This window comes from Amblyomma mixtum, chromosome 1 (genome assembly GCF_055824585.1).
Source record: "Amblyomma mixtum isolate Tamu chromosome 1, ASM5582458v1, whole genome shotgun sequence".
Taxonomy (NCBI): Eukaryota; Metazoa; Arthropoda; class Arachnida; order Ixodida; family Ixodidae; genus Amblyomma; species Amblyomma mixtum.
The window spans coordinates 293,745,619-293,767,134 of NC_143012.1; the positions used below are offsets into that span (position 1 = coordinate 293,745,619).

Here is a 21,516-nt window from a genome sequence, read left to right on the forward strand (position 1 = left end):
TCAAGAGAGAGAGCTGTCACCGAAAGACGATGGAAGGCAGGCAAAAGAAAGAGTGGTGCCGCCGAAAGATGAAAGGCAGGCATAAGAAAGACAGGCGCCGCCGAAAAGAGAGAAAGGGAAAACGCGCGAAAACGGGTTTCCACCATCGGAAGCGCCAGCGTCGCCGGCAAAATGACTTCAGTAAAGTCAGTCACGTTGTCAGCCCTGAAACTAGCGTCAGAACCAGAGCTAAAGAAATGTGCGAGGCATTACTATCGCGCAAAGCGAAGCGCATAAGTGTGTCGGGGCACATAGGTCTGGGCAGTAGAATAAACTGCAAAAAGAAATCGTGCAAACATTCGCGCGGAAAAGTGCACCAAAGCAGCAAACCAAGATTCAAGAGAGCGCTGCCCGGGAGGAGAAAAATTAAGGAGCGGGACAAGCGTGAATTTTGCCGCCAGCACAAAGAGAGCGAGACGCGCAAAGGCGCGTGTTCTCAGGACGGCTCTCGCTTTCCACTGCAGTCACGGGAGAAACCGTGCTCCCACAGAAAGCGGCACGCGCGCGCAAGGAAAACGCGTGTACGGCTCAAAGAGCGAAAGATTGTACCAGGCCGCAGTGACAGGGGCAAGAAAATTGGCAAGGAACTGCCTAAGCGCTCGACCAAGCTTAGGTATCGCGATGGAAAGCCGCGGTTCGAGATGACGCCACTTAGTAGGCGCAAAATCAAAAGGCTGGGGAGAGGCAAACGGGTGTGCAAGAAAGTCAAGACTCGTGGAAGGTCTCACTTGCCGCCTGAGGCAAAGAAAAAGAAAGGACGGTCCCACCGAAAGCGTTGCGCACTTGCTATGGGACGTCGCGACTGGCGCGCGAAGCGCAAAGAAAGGGACAAGTCGCAAGTGGGTGAAAGCGAATCGCTCTCGTACTGTACCTCCCCTAGAAACTGGAAAGACAAGTACAGAGACAGAGCAAAGCGCGTATACCGCGAAAGAGGCAGAGATATTGGCTACCACGGTAGTAGAGAGAGAGAGAGAGAAAAGCGCAGCTACAGGGAAAGAGGCAGAGTCATTAGCTTCCGCGGTAGCGGGTGTCGTTTAACCGAGTTAAACGTTGGCGTAGACGCACTAAGCCGTGTGTTCTAAGCAAGGCTGCCTTCGCCTCCTCGTGACCTACATTTTGTCTCTTCGCGAACAGCTGTTTTAAGTTCGCTCGTAGATCGGGGAAAAATTTATGTCCTCATTCGTGGCCTCAGCTGTGTGTTCTGGCCGAGTGATCTCAAGAGAGCGAATTTATTTTGCATTCATTTCATTCCGAGTGTTTCCTGTGTTTGACACTTTGAGTTAATTACTTTCGAGTTCTCGTATCCCACATGCGTCTCTTGTTGGAGAGGGAACAAAAAGGGGACAGAAATGTAGCCAACAGAGATTTGAGACTTTAAGTCTGGCGTTTTGACGGGTGACGGAGGGCACTTGCTCGTGTTGGGTGTTGCCTGTTGTCGGTCGGTTCTTGGCAGCATGCAGAACGATCAACGACAGAAGCTGAGAAGCAAGCTCTTCCGAAGGACCGAGCGAAGCTGATCCAGTCACCTGGGCGACAAAGCTGCGGAGCAGTGGTCCTGTCCTGACGAGCGGGACCTGTTCATGGAAAGGAGCCTGGAGCTACCTGCGGCTGAACACCGGACGAGAACTTGGAGGAGCCTGGCGTACGAGCGCGCCCCGCATCCGAGCCACGCGGAAGTAGCTCGTCTTCGTGGCGCATTGTCTGGCGGCGGTGGTGCTGTAGTGCCAGAGCCCACATTTCGCTGGCTGGCCTCTCTGGAAACAAGCGCTGCGCGCCCGCCGTCGCTCAAAGCAGGCCCAGACTTTCTCGGACAAGTCGCGACATGCAGCGTGACTCATCCCGCCGCCGCGGCGCCGACACGGACCCTTCCTCCTCTCCTCCTCTCCGTCGGTGCGAACTCCTCCGACGCTCGCCGGCTCTCGACCATTGGTCTAATTTGAACGGTGGCCAGTGATTGGAGGATTTGAACGGCTGGCTGCCGTAACCGTTACCAGTGGCTTTAAAAGCGGAGCCGCGCTGAGCCCGCGCAGCAGACGGGCAGCAGAAGAGCCATCACGCCGGAGCTACGCTCGCCGCCGGGGCCGCCCTTCTTCTTTGTGCTAGCCCGTGGTGCTCTTGAACCTTGTATCATGTAAACGCCCTTGTACATACTGTACCTAAATGTCCTTTACTCACCGTCGCCTCGACCGTTTCCTGGCTCGGACTCCCAGTCCCAACACTGCGGCCGCGCGCGACCGCGCGAGGTGGGGCCCAGCTTTTCCTCTGGCTGTCGTCACGTCACGTGGTTTGGTGGCTGCCCTGCCGCGCCCAAGGGCTGAACTGAGTGATTGCAATATGCTACGCATAAAACTTGTAGCTCCGTACACGGTGGCGTTCGGAAAGTGTTTTGGGCGCGTAGTGTCTGCGAAGTCACTTGGAAACTTGGGCAGCAGAAACAGGTAGACTGACCATTCAGTCATATTTACAGGCTCAAGTGACAGATTTTCGAGCCAGCACAACAGTAAGGAAGCTCACGCAGGGGACGCCTAAATCCAGAGAGCAGAGGCGGAACGAGCTTCAGTCATCCTCCAACATGTCGGCTTTCCTCTGGTTCTTTTCTCCGATAGATGGCAGCAATTTTGCATAAGGTCTAGTTTGCACCGGCGTTTTGCCAGCGTTACGATGGATCCTGCTCTCGAAGTCGTCAACGAAGTTATCGCAAATAGACACATTTAGCATGCCGTGTACCTTGTTACCGTTAGCGGAGTACCGGGAGCCCGCCTACCGCCAGTGAGCAGGCGCTGATTGGTCCCGATCCTGCAGGCGCGCGCGTAGCTGCTGGGTACGGGGCGCCATCTGGCGAAGTCAAGGAGATTTGTGCATGCACTGGCTGCGCGTGGGCTCCCGGAACTCAGGTACCGGTAACGGGAACACAGTACACGGTACACGGTATGCTAAAAGTGTCTAATAACTTCGGCCTGTACTTCAACTACCTCAACCCCACAGAGCGTCAAGTAGTTGGAAGTTGACTGGCACAACCGGGAACATTTCGACGGGCGAGCGTACGAAGACTTAAGGTGCTCTTACACTGCAAACTGCCTTGTACGATCACCGAAAATCCTGCCATCGTAGTTTTTCATCGACCGTGGCGATCATCTGACCAACCTTAACATGCTCCTTCAAAAGTTAACTAGCATTTTGAGCGGCTCTTGGATTTCCTCTGCTGTTCCGCGCTTGTAAATCGAGGCGCGCCGAAAACGAAACCACGCGGGCATGCACAGCGCATAGACGCGAAGCGCCATGATATACCGAAACTCATCTGGCCGCCTGTGGCGCCGCTAAGTATTGATTTTCTTCGCTTACAATATTCAGATTGTCTTTTGTCGGTCTTCCTTGTGTGATAAAAGCGCACTATTGGTTTCAAAACAAAACTTACTTCGGTATTCAACCGCGGAACCTTCGTTTGTCAGCCTCAGTGATTCGTGGCATCTCGTGTCCCTGCGTTTTAGCAACACTGTTTTGTCCTATCACGTCATCACGCTTGTACTTGCGAGTTTGGCCTGTGGCGGCGATACCTGTATTTCGGTTCTTGCTCTTTTCTACGTTACAAGAGTTTTGTTGTCGGTATGAGTGGCGTTTTTGTAATCAGGAGCGGGTAATTTATCGATACAAGCCAACTTCAATTTCTCCTCAGTGTCCTTTTAAGCTGCGAAAGCAATAGAGTTCCAGCTTGGAAAGGAGAAAGTAAAAGCGCAACCTCCTCCCCTCCTTAGCAATCGGTGCGCCAGTGGGAGGGGGGGGGGGGGGGGCGTAGCTGCGCATAGCAACCGTGACGTCACACAGTAGCGGTAGAACGAGCGCGCGCGTCGGAAGTGGCAGCTACACCGACGCTCCTTAGCCAGACGTCTCGTTGCAATCGAGTGAGTGAGACGCATGGCTCCGAATCGGCCCAGTGATTCCGCGCCAAGCGGTTACGCCTGAATCGTGTTTTAAGCTACCGTATTTTCCGGTGTATAAGACGCGGCTTTTTTTCGAAAATTTTGCTGGTGCGTCCTATACAAGGGTGCGTCTTATATGCGAATTTTTCATCTTTTTTTTGCGCGTTCATCGATTACTCCAGTTCATGCTCAAGCTTTTTTCACCTAAAAAATATCACTACCAATAACGCGGTTGTAACACGGTTAATACTTCAATACCGGGACCGCCGTGCGCGACATTCTAGGTGATCTATATTATGAAACGGCGGGGATGACGACTTCCGGGATCACAAACGCGCGGCTGTTTCGGAGGCCCCAAGCAAAAGTAATGAGAAGCGCCAAAAGATGGTGACAATCGCGCTTCTCGCCATTGTCAAGACAAGCCGGCGTTCTTTTTTAGTCACCCTTTGCAACTTTTTTTTGCTCCGTGTACGTAGTGCATGTTTCAGCCGAGTTGCTTCCAGAAATGGGTGAACCTTTTGATAGCGCATCTGAAGATGAAGACTTCGAAGGTTTCAAGTAGAATAAAATGTTATGGACATATGGGGAGCTGTATCGTTTTTCCGTTCTTTTTTGCTAGAACGTGGACGAGTATGGCATGAGTGTTGCCTTTTTCGATCACTTAGCGTTGCTTAAGAATTGCTCACAGGTACGGTGCATTTCGCGATAGTCGCGCAAGCGTATTTAATTAAGCCTCACTGGCCTAACTGGGTAAACTGGGGTGCGTCTTATACACGGGTGCGTCTTATATACGAACTTTTCCAGTGACAGCTTGCATATATGGCAAGTGCGTCTTATACAAGGGTGCGTCTTATACACCGGAAAATACGGTACGTGGCGGTAGTGACAGATGTGCGCTGCATGCTTTGGCATTGACAACGTTGTGCCAGTAATACTGCCACCTGCCAGGGTGGCTGGGTGGGTGGGGACATTAATGTAAATATAAAGAGAAGCGGGAATTTCTTACCACTTATGCGGGAGAACACCGCGTTTCTCTCGTTCCTAACGGCTGTCACGGCTGTGACAACCTCGCGAAATACTTGCGCAGAACTCCTCTTTGAGAACCAGGCATTGATGCAGCAAGTCAAGCATATATCCATCTATTTTTCCGTCCACAAAGGTTTTTTCATGACAACCAAGAACTGTTAGTGGAGTGTTTCTTGAAGAAGGAATACCGTATTTTCCGGTGTATAAGACGCACCCTTGTATAAGACGCACCCCCCATATATGCAGGCTGTCATTGAAAAAGTTATTATATAAGATGCACCCGTGTATTAGACGCATCCCAATTTACCCAGTTAGGCTAGTGAGGCTTAATTAAACATTCTTGTGCGACCATTGCAAAATGCACCTTACCTGTGAGAAGTTCTTAAGCACCGCTAAGTGATCGAAAAAGGCAACGCTCACGCCATACCCACCCCCGTTTTAGCAAAAAAAGAAAAAAGAACGAAGGAACTCTCCTTATGTCCATAAGAACATTTTATATTAACTTAAAACCTTCGAAGTCTTGATCTTAAGATGTGCTATCAAAAAGCACGCCCATTTCTGGAGGCGACCCAGCTGAAACATTTTCTTCGCACTACGTTCGTACTACGTACACGGAGCAAACAAAGTTGCAAAGGGTGACTGAAAGAAACGCCGGCTTCTCTTGACAATGGCGAGAAACGCGATTGTCACCATCTTTTGGCATTTCACATTACTTTTGCTTGGGGCCTGCGAAACGGTCGAGGGTTTATGATTCCAGAAGTCGTCATCCCCACCGTTTAATAATAAAGTTGCTCTCGGTGGTCCCCGTATTGAAGTATTAAACGTGTTAAAACCGCGTTATTGGTAGTGATGTTTTTTCCGTGAAAAAAGCTTGAACATGGACCTGAGTAATTTCTGAACTCGCAAAAAAAAAAAACAGAAGTCGCATATAAGACGCACCCTTGTATAGGACGCACCAGCAAGATTTTTGAAAAAAAGCCGCGTCTTATATACCGAAAAATACGGGTATGTGTGAAAAATAAGAACTTGTCTGCAATTGTACATACATGTCTTGTTCGAATTTTTTGCCTCAATCTGTCGAAAAGCTGGAACCGCTGATGGGCTGCGCTCGAATTTAGCATTAGGAAGTAACGTAATCATCGGCAATTTTTTGAAAGAACAACACCACTCAAAAGTAAGTTATACGCCAAATTACACATTAAAAGATATGTGAAAAAATTTTCTTAAATGTGCAGCTACCAATTACTGTTACCATCTGACAAAGTTTTCGTCTTTTCCTTCTTCTGTATGCCGCACTTTCGTCTACTTTTTCTTTTTGCGGGCTGGGCAGTTTTTAGTTAATTTTTTTATTGGACTGCCCACTATTTAACAAATATCTCATTCTTTGCACCGGAAGCGGCACTTGAGAAGAATGACTAACCTTACGTTACTACACTAGGTAACGTTGGAGTAACCAGCATGTTCCAGTTTTCTGCTCTTCTTTCAATATCTTTGATGCACACATACTGAGTGAGAAAACGTTTAATGCACAAAGGAAATCGCAGTTAGCTCCTCTGATCCACCAGGCTGTCGACATAATCATCGGGGAATTGTTGTTGCACATTAAAATAAAGAAAAATTCCTACTCTTCGTTTAATTAAAAAAAAATCTCTCATTGCAGAGTGATGACCGATATACATCGTACAACATAGAATCTCGTTATTAGTCCTCATTTTCTACATGTGCTTAGTTTTGTCCGAAGGTCTTAATATGCTTTTCCACACGGACTTATTATTTCATGTCAGCCCTTGTACGAGAAAACGTGCAACGAACTGAAGTTGCGCGCGTATGACTCAGGCGCGCGCATCGCCCGCTCCTGTGTCCCTTGGATCGCGAAAACCAGGACCTGCAGCACGATGGTAAGCCACCAGTCGGTTCTTTGAATTGATGAATTCTTGCGTTGACGTGAGAGCGTTGACAGCATGCCTTCAGGTGTAGAGCAACGAAAGACTAAACTTCATAACATAGGGCGTCTTTCGTTCCCTATCAGATTTGTAGTCCCATGCTACGTTCACATCATCATTTGTTCTGCAGCTGAAGAAGAACAGGCGCTTCTCTGCCACCGGCCTCATCAAGTTGGACCGCGACGAGGAAGACGCGATGCCCCTCACCCGAAGAGGCACCTGCAATCCTGATCCGAGGGCCAAAGAGGTGCGGGCCTCGCGTTCTGCGGTCTCCTTGAAGGATGTAGGACAGAATTCGCCACCGACAGGAAGCCGGAGCGAATCCCATCTTTCTCCTGCCCTGGAGGACTGGCCAGTGTCGGAGCACCAGCAGCACTGGTGAGGACTTCAATGGAAACTGGATTCTGCTTTCCGTCATCGCGGCTTCAGCTTTATGCCGATACGCATACGCGATCTCAGAATACTATAGCATGGGCTCGCCGAAGGTCGATGGGCTATAATAGTAGTAGCAGCTGTACAAGCAGAATCACTCTTTGTTTTGGCTCCAAGCCACACGCTGCAGGTAGTGTTTAAAGGAACACCACTTTATTTACTCAAGCGCCGAAGAATATTGTTAAGAGAGCAAGAGCTGCAGATCTGAGGCTCCATCGGTTCCATCCTGCATTTCCAGCTGCTGCCCAGTATCTCCAGAACACCTTTCTAGTTTCGCTAACAATTGGTAGCTTAAAAGCAGCCGCAAAGATGGGAGCGGGCCTGGAGCATAAGGGCCAGCTGATATTCTAAATTATCCGAGGTGAGCCAGGCACTCCTCGCAAGAGGAATTGAAGAGGGAAGGATAGGAGGCTGGATGGCCGTGGGACATTTTAGAAGACAGTGGGCCTAACTGGCGCATTATTCAGGGCATTTATAGCAAGCAGGGCGAAATCTATGTTGAGTTGAACTGAGTTGAATTTGACGAACCAGCCTACCGGATGCGCAATATAGCTCGTAATGCTTGAACAGCTCTTTTGCTGACTTTGCTCTTTCAGTTATTACTTCCATGCGCCGCTGTTCATTTATTCAGCGGAAAGTTAAGGAGGTCTGCATAACGCTTGTGTGCGTCATGCGGTAGTATGAGTGATACGACACGACGTTTTCGGACAATAGTTGTACACTTTATCCAAGATGTCATGCTCCTTATACTCAAAAGACTTTTGAGTAGTAAGAAACATGACATCTTGGACAAAGTGGACGAAATAAGGAACATGCACAGCGGTGTTCACGGCTACGCAACGGAATGCCGAAATAACGATCCGGTGGCCGTCAACCGCAGGCAAATCTTTAACATTCAAGAGGTCGTGCTCTGTTTTCCACAAAAAGTTTGCCATATGCCTAATTTTGTCTCTACACACTGTAAGGTTCCTCATATAATTAACTTTTTATTCGAAGCCCGAAAGCGCCGCGGTGTCTTACTGACTGCGGAATTCTGCAACCGGAAACCAAGGACGCGGGATCGAATCCCGCACGCACGGCGGCCACATTTTGACGGAGATGAAAGAAAAAAAAAAACGCCCGTGTGCTGTGCGTCGTCAGTGCAATTCAAAAAGAGTCCCAGTTGGCCGAAATTAATTCGAAGACCATGAAACATATGCCGCGAAAATTGGTTTTCAAGACACGAAAGGGCGCAGTAACAGTCGAACTTCTCGGTGGAAACCCGAACCGCGCCATTAGGGAATGGTGGATGGAAGAAGGAATGCGACCGCCGCGGCCGGCCTTTGAGACCGCGAGTTAGTGCTCAGCAGCCGAACGCCATAGTCATTGGGCCATCGCGATGGGCCTACCCCCTATATCGTAGCCTTTTGCAGCAGAGCGGGAACTACGAGCGCGAGGCGAAAGCGTTCGCAAGAGATTTATCCTTACACGCTCGAGGGCAAGCTATACTTCTCCGAACCACCACCTCGTACTCGTAGCTTCCAGTCTACTACATGAAAGGGGGAAACTGAGCACATGTCGACAGTTTATTTCTGTCAGACCACTATTAAAAATTACGGAAGGCACTTAAGACTACTTACGTGCTTCGAATGCGAAACCATTTTTTAAATTTTTATTTCTTTTTTGTTTTTATCTTCAGTTATTTGCTTAATTGTTTCTCTTCCTAATGACACATAGGCCTATTCATTAGCATACAGTCGCAAGGCAATGTGTGTACTAAATTCACCTTTGTATGCCAAGAAGCAACTTGGTTTTGTATGCTCGCCTCGTAATCTTAAAGTCCTTGCCTGAATTCCCCGCACCTTCGGAAGAAATTTTACTTTTCTTTGATATCACGGTGACGTCACCTGAGATTTTTGGTACTACTGCTTTTGGTGAGCGCCGACGCCCGGTATCGTTGCCGATGAGGTATGATTTCGCATTAAAACTTGACATATTTCTGCAGCCGTTCTAGACGCCTCGTGGCTATTACGCCGCAGGTCGTCGGCGTGGTACACGCAGGCGTCAGCCGTGTTCGTAGTGGTTGCGGTGATCGCTCTCACCGCCATGACGTTCGCGCTCCGCGATGCCGACATCGCCGAGCCAGAAATCGGAGACGCCGGCCCAATGCTCGGCGTGAACAGCAACGGCGCTGCGGACGAGAACGGGACCAACGCCAGCGGCGGCCAAAGTCATGGGTCTACAGCGCTGGACGGAGGAGCCGGCCACATCTCCAGGAATGAGAGCGGTAGCCGACCAGGAGATCCGGAAGTGACAGCAAACAAGTCTGCTTCCGGTGACACTGGCAGCGGCGGCAACAAGTCTCAGTCCACTGCGTACGACCTCAAGGTCCATTCCAACCAGCCGAACGTACAGGACACGCTGTCATCCTTCCCGCAACAGCGGCGGAAAGAGGGCGGGCATCAAAAGAAAACGAGAGACCTCTCACGGATGAACAGAGAAGAGCTGCTGGAGAGTCGGGACTGGCGTCTGGTTAGGATGAAGTGAGGATACTTACGAAGCCATTCATTGCCTGGGCTACCTGATGTTGTGCGGAAGGCGACGTATCGAGTAGAAGTTCGCTTACATGCAGGATTTGTTTTGAAAGTTCTGGGTCGCAAGAATTAAATGTTAGATTCAAAATAGGTGGGACAAGCTTCTCTCTTAATTATATTGTTGCGTTTTTTCAACTATTGTACAGATGTGCGACGAATTTATCTAAAGATTGATTGCCGGAAGTGGTGTTCAATTAAAGCTTATGCGCCGTTTTTATTTTTTTGGTATGGAAATAAAGAAATTTCTTTCGCATGCATTTTTCCGCGAGGCTGTATTGCATTCTAAAAGTGACCATCACGCAAACACTGCAAAATAGGCAAGGCTGTTGTTTCTATCTTAAGATGTTTCGACTGTTATTCTGGCTTCAACACCGCGACAGGGGTAATATAATTCTATAAGGGAGAAAACAACACGGCTTGGTGAAGGGGCTGTAGGTTTGGCCTCCAGAAAAGTTTTATAACGCGTTTGCCACCGTAAAACTGATAAATGTGGTCATTAAAAATGTTTGAAACCATTTGTTGGCAGCAATGCCACCTTCCGTGAGTATTCCAATTTAACCTTTTAGATTGCAATATCTTGTTGTTTTTTATTTAGACAGTCTATTTTCTGGAATACAGTATTTTTACAAATAAAGATAAATACTTTGTTTTTTTAAACTGTCGTTTAAGAAGCTGTGAGACGAACCGCGAGCCTTAGGTTGCTGTATCGGTGAATCTACAGACTTTCGCAAAGTTTACAGCTCGTAGATCATTCTCTGACTTCCCTGCATGTCTCCTAAAGATAAGGTTGCATTTCGAGATGCTTTTGAACTCAAGTCGCCGTTTATAATGCCACCACTGCTGGAGGCGAAACTGAAAGTTGGGATACTATATACAGTAGAGAGATCAGGATTACGCGTGCAAAACTGCTAGCTGCTGAGATGCGCCACACTACGGCCACACTACTCTGGACGCTGGTCTTTGGCGGAGACCAACTTGGGGAACCGAATTCAAGCCGTAAGCTGAAGCGCAGACCGTGATGCAGAGTATAACACCCTCTGCACCAAGTCCACTCATTTACTCATAAGCTACTGCAGCTGTTTTTATTTTTTCAGTGGCAGTGGCAAACTAGTTCAGCGCCAGTGACAGTCATGCTTGTCATCATCCAAGTGTTGACTATTTCGGCCATCAGCTAGCGCTGACCTCTCTTTGCAGTCTGCGGTTAAGCAGTTGTAATTTTTTTTACTTAATCTGCTTGCCTTCGACTGCGCCTATAGTGATACTGTTATGGTTTCTCAGACGTCTGTCTTTTTCATATGTAACGGTCCATTCACACTTGCGAGTCGCAAAGGACATGCGACCAGGCAGCGGCTCGACAGCACCTTTGTTCACACTTTTCAAGGATGACCTGCGGGTCGGCTTCTCCTTCGATTCTCGTTTGAAACGAAAACTCTCGAGAATGACGTCGTTCGCGTGCTTCAGACAGTTTCGTCTGCTTTATCCGCGTCTCTTGCGTTCGCGCCCGGTTCTCTAAAGTGCTCTGGTTGCTCATTATTCGCAATGGACTACGACGAGCTGAGCGAAGGGGATGATGTCGTGGCGGTTCTAATGTGCACCGCGGCCGCACAAGCGTCATGACGACGTAGGGGGCGCGCCTATTTCGGGGCCAGCCGGCCAGCCTGGATGCCGGCCGCCGGAGTCAGAAAAATGCGCTGGTATAGAGGAATGTCGAAAATGAATCACTTTTGTGGTAAAAGTACTAGCTGCGATACAAGCAGATTCTTCCCATTGCCGCTTTGCTCCTGTTGTCCACTGCGGCTCGCCTGGCGTCTGCTAGCTTCACTGTTGAAGGCGTGAAGAAATCGAGCTTATCTTTATTTTAATTTGAGACTGAGTTCACAGTAAAGCTATGACGAGTGCGGTACATTTTTTACAGAGCTTACCAGTTCTGAAGCGCCCTCACCTGTGGCATCGATGCCAAACCGCCTATGCTGAGCGAGCTCAAAGGCAGTCGGGAAGGAACGCAGTTCCACGACGCACCGGTGACGAAGTGCGTGACGAAGTGCGTGACGGTGACGAAGTGCCTAAAGCTCTGCTAGCTCGCTATGCCTCTCAGCGGTTTGCGACTCGCAGTAGCAAGGCTGGAAAATAGAGCAGCACGTGACTGGCCTGAAGCTGTCGTTTCCCAACCGTAGTGGTCGCACAACTCCTGCGACTGGCAAGTGTGAATAGTAGGCTTTAAGTGCTTATTTGGGCGCGAGATAACGCGCCACAAAAAGAAGAAGCTGCGCGTGAGGGACGGGCCTCGCGCATCTCTCGTTCTCTTGCCTCTGTGTCTGCGAAAACCAGGAGCTACTACACAATGGTAAAAATCCCAATTCTTTTCTCGCCTTTTTGCCCCGCTGGTTTGCGTGGTCACTAGAACTAAACGCAGAGCTGCCCAGATCGTAGTATAGGCTTCTTTAGAAGCTTTAAGTCCAGTGGAGGCACTTACTGACTGGCTTTACCTTTTAGCCAGACTTCAGTGACGACACTGGCGCCTTTTATAATGTCTAGGCAATAAAAATATGCTGTTGTTGAACGCTAGCCCTGCCTAGTTAGCAATGCAGTCGCTTGATTTTAGTTGCAGTACCCAAAATAATTTCCGCGAGCGGCAAAAACCGGGTTACTAAGGCGCTAGCCGGACGTTTCTCTCATGTACCTAAGCTGTTAGTAGCTGGAAATGATAGCTCATCAAACGCCCATACGACTGCAAGGAGCAGGACCTTCCAGATTTTCTCTGTAGGCCACTTCCCTGGGGTATGGGAGGACCACTGTTTTGCGAACTCTCGTGTACGCAGCCGTGTGCGGACGGCGAGGGAGGACTCCGCCCGCGAAGTGCACACGAACTGTTTGATTGCTCGACTTTCCGAGACGCGTAACTTGCGTAGGCCGGTTGATAATGAATTACGGTGACAATTGCGCAGTGCTTCTGGGCTACATGTTACCTCTCCCCTTCAAAGCACCGTTGTCCGCAAACGCTGAGTGGTCGAATACGTACGCCAGCAGCTACTAGCAGTTTGTGACAAATTATCCCTTGACGGCTGGCTAGCTGCCGCCGTAGGTACTCTTGCTACCACAGGCTGGAGGTAGTGCCTCGTATGTCGTACTGTCCCTTGGTTTGTTTCAGCCAAGTAAAAGCGTGGTTGTCCTGCCTGGCCTTGCTCAGTACCCTCGGTGACGGTTGCAGTTGTATGCATCCAAACCACTGAGCGTGATGGTGGAGCCCCTCTTTCCTTGGTAAAGTGCCGCCTGCTGCAATTAGGCGCCTCTCTTGCTTTCCGCTTCTCGTATTTTTGCCGATATGTCTTTGGGCGATGCCAGTAAGGTCTCAGGGCTGTTGAGGCAACTGGAAGCGCTGACAACATGTTCAATTCCATTAGGCACTCTGTTCGGGGGAGGCCTACAGGCCCAGGCGGACAGCAGTAGTTTTTCCAGGTCTGAAAATTTCTCCAGAGATTCTTGGCAGTCTGAACCGCTTTCTCGACTTCAGCATTGCTCTGGGCGTAGTATGTGGTCGGCATCACCAGCTTGGCTCTTCACTCTGCTATGAATCGATGATAATTTCTTCATCCCAGATGGGAACCACTGTCGGCGTGAAACCTCTGGGTAGACATGTGACGCAAGGATTTAGCTGAAAGCACGTGATGTGGTCATGAGCGGTAGTTCGTGCCAGTTCTGAAAATTCGAAGAATTTCGAGTAGTTGTGAGAGATGACGACGTACTTCTACCAGTTTAATTCAAACAACTCTGTTTCGATTTCCTGCCATGGATGATCAGGCAGTAGTATTTGAACAAGACGCTCTCTGTTTCACTGGCGATGCTGCTGGCATTTCGGACACAGTCGTTTATTTATAGGCTAATTTCTGGCCATCTGTCAATGTCTCTGGCTCTTGCCCAGCATCAAACAATACTGCTATAGCTACAAATCAGAGAGCCTTTCCAAAACTTCATCTTGCAAACATAGTGGAATAACGAGGCAGTCATTGCGCATCAACAGTCCTTGAGCCACTGAGAGGCCTGCTGCAACGCAATACTACTGAATCTCTTCATATCAGGAGGAATTTTTCCAGCTGTCGGTTAGATTTTCGCAATCAGTATCACCGTTGCCATGCACGGATCATTGAACAATGCAGCTTTCTGTCCCGTTAGCAACGAACTGCACACTTGAAGATCGATTGCTATGATCTTGTACTATTGTACTATCGTTTCACTTGTTTCTGCTGAGTGCACTTATGGCAGAAGTTCCTTAGATGGCACATGTGCTGATTGTGAAGGCACACTCGATTACATGTATTTTCAGCGGCTGTAGCCTTCGTGTCATCTCATGACGACGTTTAGTCAAGAAAAGCGGCACCAGTGGTTCGTGATCTGTCTCAATGCGAAACAGTTGTCCCTAGAATGTGTATGCGGAAATGTTCACAGGCATAAATAATTGCCAATACCTCTTTCCGTTCTAGTACCTAGTTGTATGTTGTGAGTGGATCGAAATGATCAGATTCCGAGGTATAGCTGTCAGGGCCCCGGGGAAGAAAAGCTTGGGGTGATTTGTGGGCCAACTCGTTAATCTCTATACTCTCATGGTCAGGTGCCCACATCAACTCTTTGGCGCCAGCTTGTCTGATTTGGAAGATCAAAGACGCAATCCTACACTTAATTCAGTTCGGTCCGCTATTTTTGAATCTCTGAGTATATATTTCGAAACGGAATGCGTGGCCATGGGAGCTATTGCCACCTCTTCTGCTGCTGTTGTGTCGTGGCTGACTCCTCTAAGTACATCAACCGTCTGCACTTTGTGGACAACCGCCATTGTGGCTAGTACACCTTCGGGACCCGCGGCATCGACGTAGAATACGTCTTCTTGCATGCCCTAGTGTATCTGGATTCCCTTTGTCCTTGCTTGTCTTCGTGCTTGGTGGTACGTCGGATGCATGTTTCTTGGAAGGGGAGTAGACTTGACGCACCTTCTCCAGTTGCTTGGGATGGCTTGTTTAGTAAGAAGGTTGAGGGGTAACTCAATACTGAGGTTACTGAGGGCTCTTCCCCCTGTCTGTGTGGTTGCTAGTCGGACGACTTGAACCATGAAGTGTGCCTCGATGTCTTCTTCGATGGTGTTGTGGACCCTGAAGCTGAGCAGTCGCTCTGTTGGCATTGATAGTGGTAGTCTCATAGCTCTTCTATACACCATTCGAATTGTCGTGTCAAGATGCTTTTTATCAGGTTTCTTGAGGCGAAGGCATGGTGCCACATATACGATACGGCTGATAACAAATGTCTGTATAAAACGAAGGTGTGATTTCCCTTCATACCGTGTTTCCTGGCTGTGATTGAGGCAATCATTCGGACAACTTGCTCACCCATGTCATGGACCTTCGTAATGTGACTGAGCGGAGGTACACTTTTTCTACGCCGGCAAAAAAAAAGAAAAGAAAAATGCAGCCCCGCTACACTGCCTACACTTGAATAGTGAGTGAAGGTAAAAAATGTAGAGGACCTAGTTACTATAGCTTTTCCTTTCCTCAAAACCAATTTTCAGGTCGCTGCTATCTCCTTACCTAAAAATCTAATCCTCGTTTTACTTGAACGCAATGTTCAGTATTACGCACTGTGATCGTTTGCGTTCTTGGTTTGCAGCACAAGACTAAAGGCCGCTTCCCGGCCGGTGGCTCCATCACGTTCGGTCGCAATGAAGACGAGACGCCGCTCACCGAGAGGGAGAATCACGGTGATCCCTGGAGCTCGGAGGCAATGACCTCGCGTTTGGAGGCCTACTACCAAGGAGTGCGCCACCACACACGCCAAAATCCGAAGCCGAAGAAGCAGCTACTTAGTCGACGTTCAGCTATGGCCGCGAGCTGGTGTGAAGACCAGCCTGTCTCGGCCTTCAGCCGGCTTGGACACACGCCGGCGTCGCAGAAGCGGCAGCACTGGTAAGAGACGCTATGGCGTCTGGTTGCTTTGCTCCGTGGTCAAGTTGGCTGTGCTTTTCATTGTGACAGACTACCTGAAGTAGTTATAACGTTTACGCTTCTCGCGTCCATCAGAGCTAGCGTAAACGTTGCCAGATTTTTAAATGTCTGCCGCTTTCTTCCCTTTCGTAATCTATCCTTTTACGGTAATGATACGGTACAGGTATCCGCCTGCTCTTAAACGGTTACCTAGCATTTTGTTCTAGCTTTTCATGCTCAAAGGGTACGTGCTACAGCACAGTACACTTTGGCGCCTCGTTGAGAGTAACACTCAGTGGAAGCGTGCAGTAAAAGACAGTTGATTTGATTGTTTCTCTGTTTTTGCTTATATTTATTTGTTGCCTAGCTCTGTAGCCATCCAAGGACTACAGTCTACTGGTTCGCATTGTGTTTGCAATGCCATATACGTCCGTTACAGAATAAATTTTGCTAGAAAATTTCGAGCGTCGCTTGTTCAGGCTGCTTACATTCGATGTCATTGTGAATACAGCACAAGGCCATACAACGTTGGGGCGCCGACCTTAAGCGTCTTTCGCGGTTCGTGCATCTTTCTTTTTGTGGCCATGACAGGTTTAACGTATAGGAGTGACCTTTGCCGCCGTCTGGCTAGAAACTCCATAAAATTTTTGCTATTCAATACTTACAATTGTGCAGAATGTAGTCTTGCCTAACTCAGGCTAGAACGTCAATTTCGATACGTCGCTAGACAACTTGTTTGCGACACCGACGAGATTAAGTAGGCATGTAGGTGCAAACATAGACATTAGTGACCTTTTTGCGTCACCTGATGAAAGCTTAAAGCCAATTTGACGCAAGCTGGCGGCAGATTCCGAGCCGACCGGCACCGCAAATTTCTAGGCATGGGTTGTTTCTGTTAGACGTGCCGGATTGTGGTCTTCGTGCCAAGTGTCTCGCGCATCGCAGGTCGACGACCTGGTACATGCAGATGTCGGCCGTGGTCGTGGCGCTCGCGCTGGCCGCTCTCATTGGACTGACGTTCGCGCTACGACACGCCGACAAGGTCCGTGACGCCGGTCAAGGCCCCGACGTGGACATCGATAATGCGGCGGGTGAGAATGGAACCGACGCAAACGCCACAAGCCATGAGCAAACAGCCGTCAACGAAGGCGGCGAGGCTTCTCCCAACATCGGAAACGGAAGCAAGAAGGAAGAACCTGAACAGGAACCCCACCCAGCTTCCGGTTACATGCGGGCCGGTGACGGCCAGTCTAAGATCTCCGCTTACAGCAGCACTCATTTTCCTTCTGTAGCGCGGCAATCAAGCATGCAAGAAGCACTGACTCCGCAAGAAGGTGCAAAGGGAACCGAGACCACGAAGAGGCGAACTCTAGTGCGGATGAACAGAAAGGAGTGGTTGAGCAATCTGGGCTGGCATCTGGTTTAGCTGGCTGTAGCTCGGGTCACCACGGCCTGAAACTGGCGTTATGGAGACGCCACGCAGTGTGGAGACTTTATGTTCGCGTCGTCAATTTGAAACGCACTATGTTAGAAAAAAAAAGAACGCAATTTTCTTTTGTTCTCTTGGCAGTCTTGGCCCAATCAGTGCAGAGGTAGGCCAAAATATCAGGCAGGTTCTCTGGATGAGTTTTTTCACACATGCAATATAGGGGCAGCTATCATGTGATAAGGAAAAGTCATTAGGCTGATCGCTCGATCCTTATGATGTGTTGTCGTCGGATATTCTTGACAGATTTATGGAAAAGCGTTAGCTACAATAAGCGTAACTCTGACAAACAGTAGTCTCGAAGCTTAGCGGCTTAACGCGTGATTACAGAGAGACCTGTGATATGTTGTCCCGCTGATGAGTGCAATAAATCGGGAAGTAAGAATAGTTTAAACTGCATTTGGCACGCACTCAGATCATTAATAGTAACTTACCAGTATTCTTCAAGAAGAAAGGATACGACAGTAGCATCTTGCCAGTACTCATCTATAGAGCGGAAACATTGTAGTTAACGAAAATGGAGCAGTTTATCTTGAGGACAGTACAGCGAGCTGTACAAAAGGATAATTGTAGGTGCAACGTTAAGAAAGATGAGTCCGGAATTCTTGAGGCAACAAACGCGAGTCGCTATCGTAGCTTAAATCAAGAAGAAATGGGCATGGGTAAGTAACCTGCTGGCAAGATAATCGACGGTCCATATTTGTAACTGAATGGATTCCAATGGAAGGCTAAGTAGCAGGGGGCGGAAGAATGTAATATGGACGAATATGATTACGAAGTTCGCGGGGTAAGTTGAACGCAGCTGGCACAGGGCAGGGTTAATTGGAGGGATAGGGGAGAGTTTTTCATCCTTCGCCTTCAGCGTCGAACACTGCTGGGTCTTGCCTGCGAAGGCACGTTAGCTCGCTTTGGAGAATTATAACCAGAGCCAAAGAAAAAGGTGATGAACTATGATTGTTTTTGAACATTGTAATTGACCCAGGTGAGTATGAAACACATGACTGGAGTCCAGTTTCAGAGGTTCGCGAAGTTCACGTTTGGAGGAGTGCGCAAAAGCGGGAGCGTTTACACGTAACACAAACATAGATTAGGTTACACGCATTATAAATACCCTCCAAAAGTAGGAGATTGGACAGCCGCCATGGTAGCTCTGTTGGTAAGAGCACCGAACGCGAAATTCGTAGTTTGTGGGTTCGGATCCTACAGGAGGCATGGGTTGTTTTAGTGTACTAACGCTAGAGCCCCCACTCGCCGATTTTGCCGATGTGTGCCGATTCCTGTGCGACCTAAAGAGATAGGTAGCTGGGTGCCACACACCTCGATGGCTGGTGGACTACCAAGGTCACGTGACCTTGTGACATCATCACAACCTGCCCACCGGATTGTGAACAAACTACCCACCGTGGCAGGTGGCTGTTCAAATTAGTGATTAGTCGCGAGAGATTTCACGGAAGAGCAACCTGGTTCTCAGAAGCCCCACTGGCGGCAGCGCTTGCCATCGCAGGGAAGTGGCACATCGCTTAAACGCTGCGCTATTTCGCCAGGAGCGGTTTGAGAATTTTGTGAGATTTATGCGTGCAAAAATTCAATTCTAATAAATAAGTTAAACTAAGCACACTCGTGCCAGCATGCCTAACTCGCATTTGGCATAACCAAGAAAAATGCCTGTAATTTTTTACTTTTCAATCAATTATCTTTCAATCTTAAATATTTTTTTTCACTATAGTTCCTGTTGGTTAACACCGCACATTACAAAATATATAGAAATATTCTCTATACGTTCCTTGTTTTCAGTGGCTGTTGGTTTCCTTCATATGTTTGAAATAACGAGCTTCTCATTTTGTTACCGTTGTCTGCTCCATTAGTCCAAAAATTTAGGGCGGCGACCGCCGTCTACGACCCAGCCTAGAATGCCTACATCTTTTCTGCTGTACATTTCATGCTTGCTTCTGCTCTCGACGACGACATAGACATTTTTAAACGCGCGGCCATCACGAGAATGCTAACGTCGCAAAGAAGAAGTTGGACGCGTCTGGCAGATTGCCCTTGTGTGCCTGCGCCATTGTGTACCGTGGATAACTCGCAGTCCTCGCTCGCGGCGCCCGTCGACTTTCAAGAACCAGCAGCAACCAGACCATGGTAGGCCAAATTTTCAGCCGAGTACCTTCACTCTTGCTCTGCTCTTCTCGCGGACAGCACAGCTTCTTAGAAAGAGAAAACAGTTTTATTGTCGCAACGGGTCCTGCCCTTCACTGGAAGAGGGCTACCATTTCAGGTCCAGCACGTCGCGTACTTTCTAAGCGAGCAAGAGAGGTAGGGATGACTCGGTTTCCGTTCCTGGTGTCAGCCAGCTCTCACAGTTTTCGAGCGTGTACAGTTCTAAGCAAAAAATAGATTTTAGGAAAAGAAAAACGAAGTAACTTCATCACTTCTCGGCAGACACTACAACAGTGCGGGATGGAGGAGGTACTAAAATGAGTAACAGACAAAAAAGGTACCGTAGCGGAGGCGCCGTGCAATAATTTTCACCACTTGCGGGTTTTTTATTTTTCGCAGAGTACTACGATCGCAATGCACAAGGCGACTTTGCGAGTTTTGCATACAACTAAACGTGACCGGCGTCACCGGGTTTGAATCCGTCTCCTCGTGCTGAGCAGCCCAAAGCGCTAGCCACTGTGCCGCGTGTCTGGTAAAAAGCATCGCTCGCTGTACGGTCAGTGCGAAACAGGCAACACTGCGTTGTCTCCCACAATAAATATCAAACGCGCGTGGATGAGCGGCTCGGGGATACCAGAGGAGCCAGTCAAGATACCAAGTGTGAGATAATTTCTGAATACAGCGCACTGGTTATCTAATTCCGTATTCAGTAATTCAATCATCCCTGATCACTGGACATTTGAGTTATCGACTAACGATGTCGAGGAGGAATTACGCTATACGTTTTTCGCTTCCGCAGTCGAAGTGATACAGTCACCCCTACGAAAGACGCGCATGAGCCCGCTCTTGCAACGCGGACATTGGCCTCGGAAATGTTGTAAATGATGTCAGATTCTATCTGCTCTGCTTCCTTGACTGCTTTGTGTGACTGCTTGTAGGATGCGTGAATCACTAAGAGTACAAACGCTGTCAGAAGGTTTCGCTGTGTTCACTTTTAACGCGAGAGCGCTAGTATCCCATGTCGGGAAAAAAATTACGAGGAACTTTAGCGGCTAAAGTGCTGAAAGGCGAAAGCCTGAGTGCTGCATTCTGCTACTCGATTGTTCACTTCATATTTTGTTGGTGCATTAATTAACTGCCAATTAATGACGCTTAAGCTTCGCCTTTAGGAGTGGAACGCGACAGCGTGTTGTAGCGCTGCCACGGAGTCCATTGAACGCCACCACCCGTTCGGCGCGATGCCTTGCCCTTTGAACGCAACGCTTTTTAAGGAAAGGAGATGGCGAAGTAATTCTCTGTCGTCTCGGTGGACACCTGAGCCGCACTGTACAGGAAGGGAGGAAGTGGAGTGAAAGAAGAAAGAGGGGCCGTAATGAAGAAAAGAAAAATTGTATTTGAGGAAAGGAAATTACGCATTAACTGTCTCGCATATCTCAGTAGGCACTATTCGAAAATTGTATTCGACGAAAGAAAGTTGCGCAGTAACTGTCTCACATATTTCGGTGGACACCCGTCAAAATTCGAGCGTGGTGACATGCATCACGACAATTTGGACCAATCTGAAACGCGGACAAATACGCCTTGCTCGTCAGTAAATTGGTTTTTGAGGAAAGGAAATGTATCTGTCTCGCATATCTCGGTGCACACCTGAACCTCGCCGTAACGGGAAGGGAGGAAGATGGGAGTGAACGAAGACACCGTATTCACTAGACGCACCTTTGTTCATTCCAAACCATCGAGCTGGCATGGCGGAGTGGTAGCGTGCTTGACTCGCACTCCGGAGACCGGGGTTCGATTCCCAAGCTCGGCCAATTTCTTACTCGGTTTTATTTAATCTGGTCTGACTAGAAAGGTTAATTGGACTAATTGGTTAAGTAAGCAATTAACTAAACTCAAACTTACTTGGAGCATCACTCTACGATCCCTTTAATTGGTTGCACGGTTAGTAGCCAAAGTACAATTGGCCCCGTTTGAAAT

The 21,516-nt window shown here is 48.6% G+C and overlaps 2 protein-coding genes across 2 annotated transcripts; both read left to right on the plus strand.

Annotated features, from left to right (window-relative positions):
• The first annotated feature begins 2,969 nt into the window (after nt 1-2,969).
• Nucleotides 2,970-9,883, plus strand: LOC149372083 (uncharacterized). The gene is made up of 3 exons (XM_089581525.1): nt 2,970-3,032; nt 7,056-7,303; nt 9,376-9,883. The coding sequence occupies exons 1-3, from the start codon at nt 2,970-2,972 to the stop codon at nt 9,881-9,883; spliced, it is 819 nt and encodes a 272-aa protein (XP_089437651.1).
• Nucleotides 9,884-11,263: 1,380 nt separating this feature from the next.
• LOC149372084 (uncharacterized) lies at nt 11,264-17,322 on the plus strand. Its single transcript, XM_089581534.1, has 3 exons — nt 11,264-11,323; nt 15,583-15,878; nt 16,842-17,322. Exons 1-3 carry the CDS (start codon nt 11,264-11,266, stop codon nt 17,320-17,322), a joined length of 837 nt encoding a protein of 278 aa, XP_089437660.1.
• The last annotated feature ends 4,194 nt before the right edge of the window (nt 17,323-21,516 follow it).

Excerpts from the sequence above, each read along its gene's own strand:
- LOC149372083 (XM_089581525.1), top strand. The coding sequence starts at position 2,970 with ATGCTAAAAGTGTCTAATAACTTCGGCCTGTACTTCAACTACCTCAAC. Across the intron at positions 3,033-7,055 it reads TCAACCCCACAGAGCGTCAA|CTGAAGAAGAACAGGCGCTT; the intron begins GTAGTTGGAAGT and ends TTTGTTCTGCAG. Across the intron at positions 7,304-9,375 it reads TCGGAGCACCAGCAGCACTG|GTCGTCGGCGTGGTACACGC; the intron begins GTGAGGACTTCA and ends ATTACGCCGCAG.
- LOC149372084 (XM_089581534.1), top strand. The coding sequence starts at position 11,264 with ATGCGACCAGGCAGCGGCTCGACAGCACCTTTGTTCACACTTTTCAAG. Across the intron at positions 11,324-15,582 it reads TTTTCAAGGATGACCTGCGG|CACAAGACTAAAGGCCGCTT; the intron begins GTCGGCTTCTCC and ends CTTGGTTTGCAG. Across the intron at positions 15,879-16,841 it reads TCGCAGAAGCGGCAGCACTG|GTCGACGACCTGGTACATGC; the intron begins GTAAGAGACGCT and ends CGCGCATCGCAG.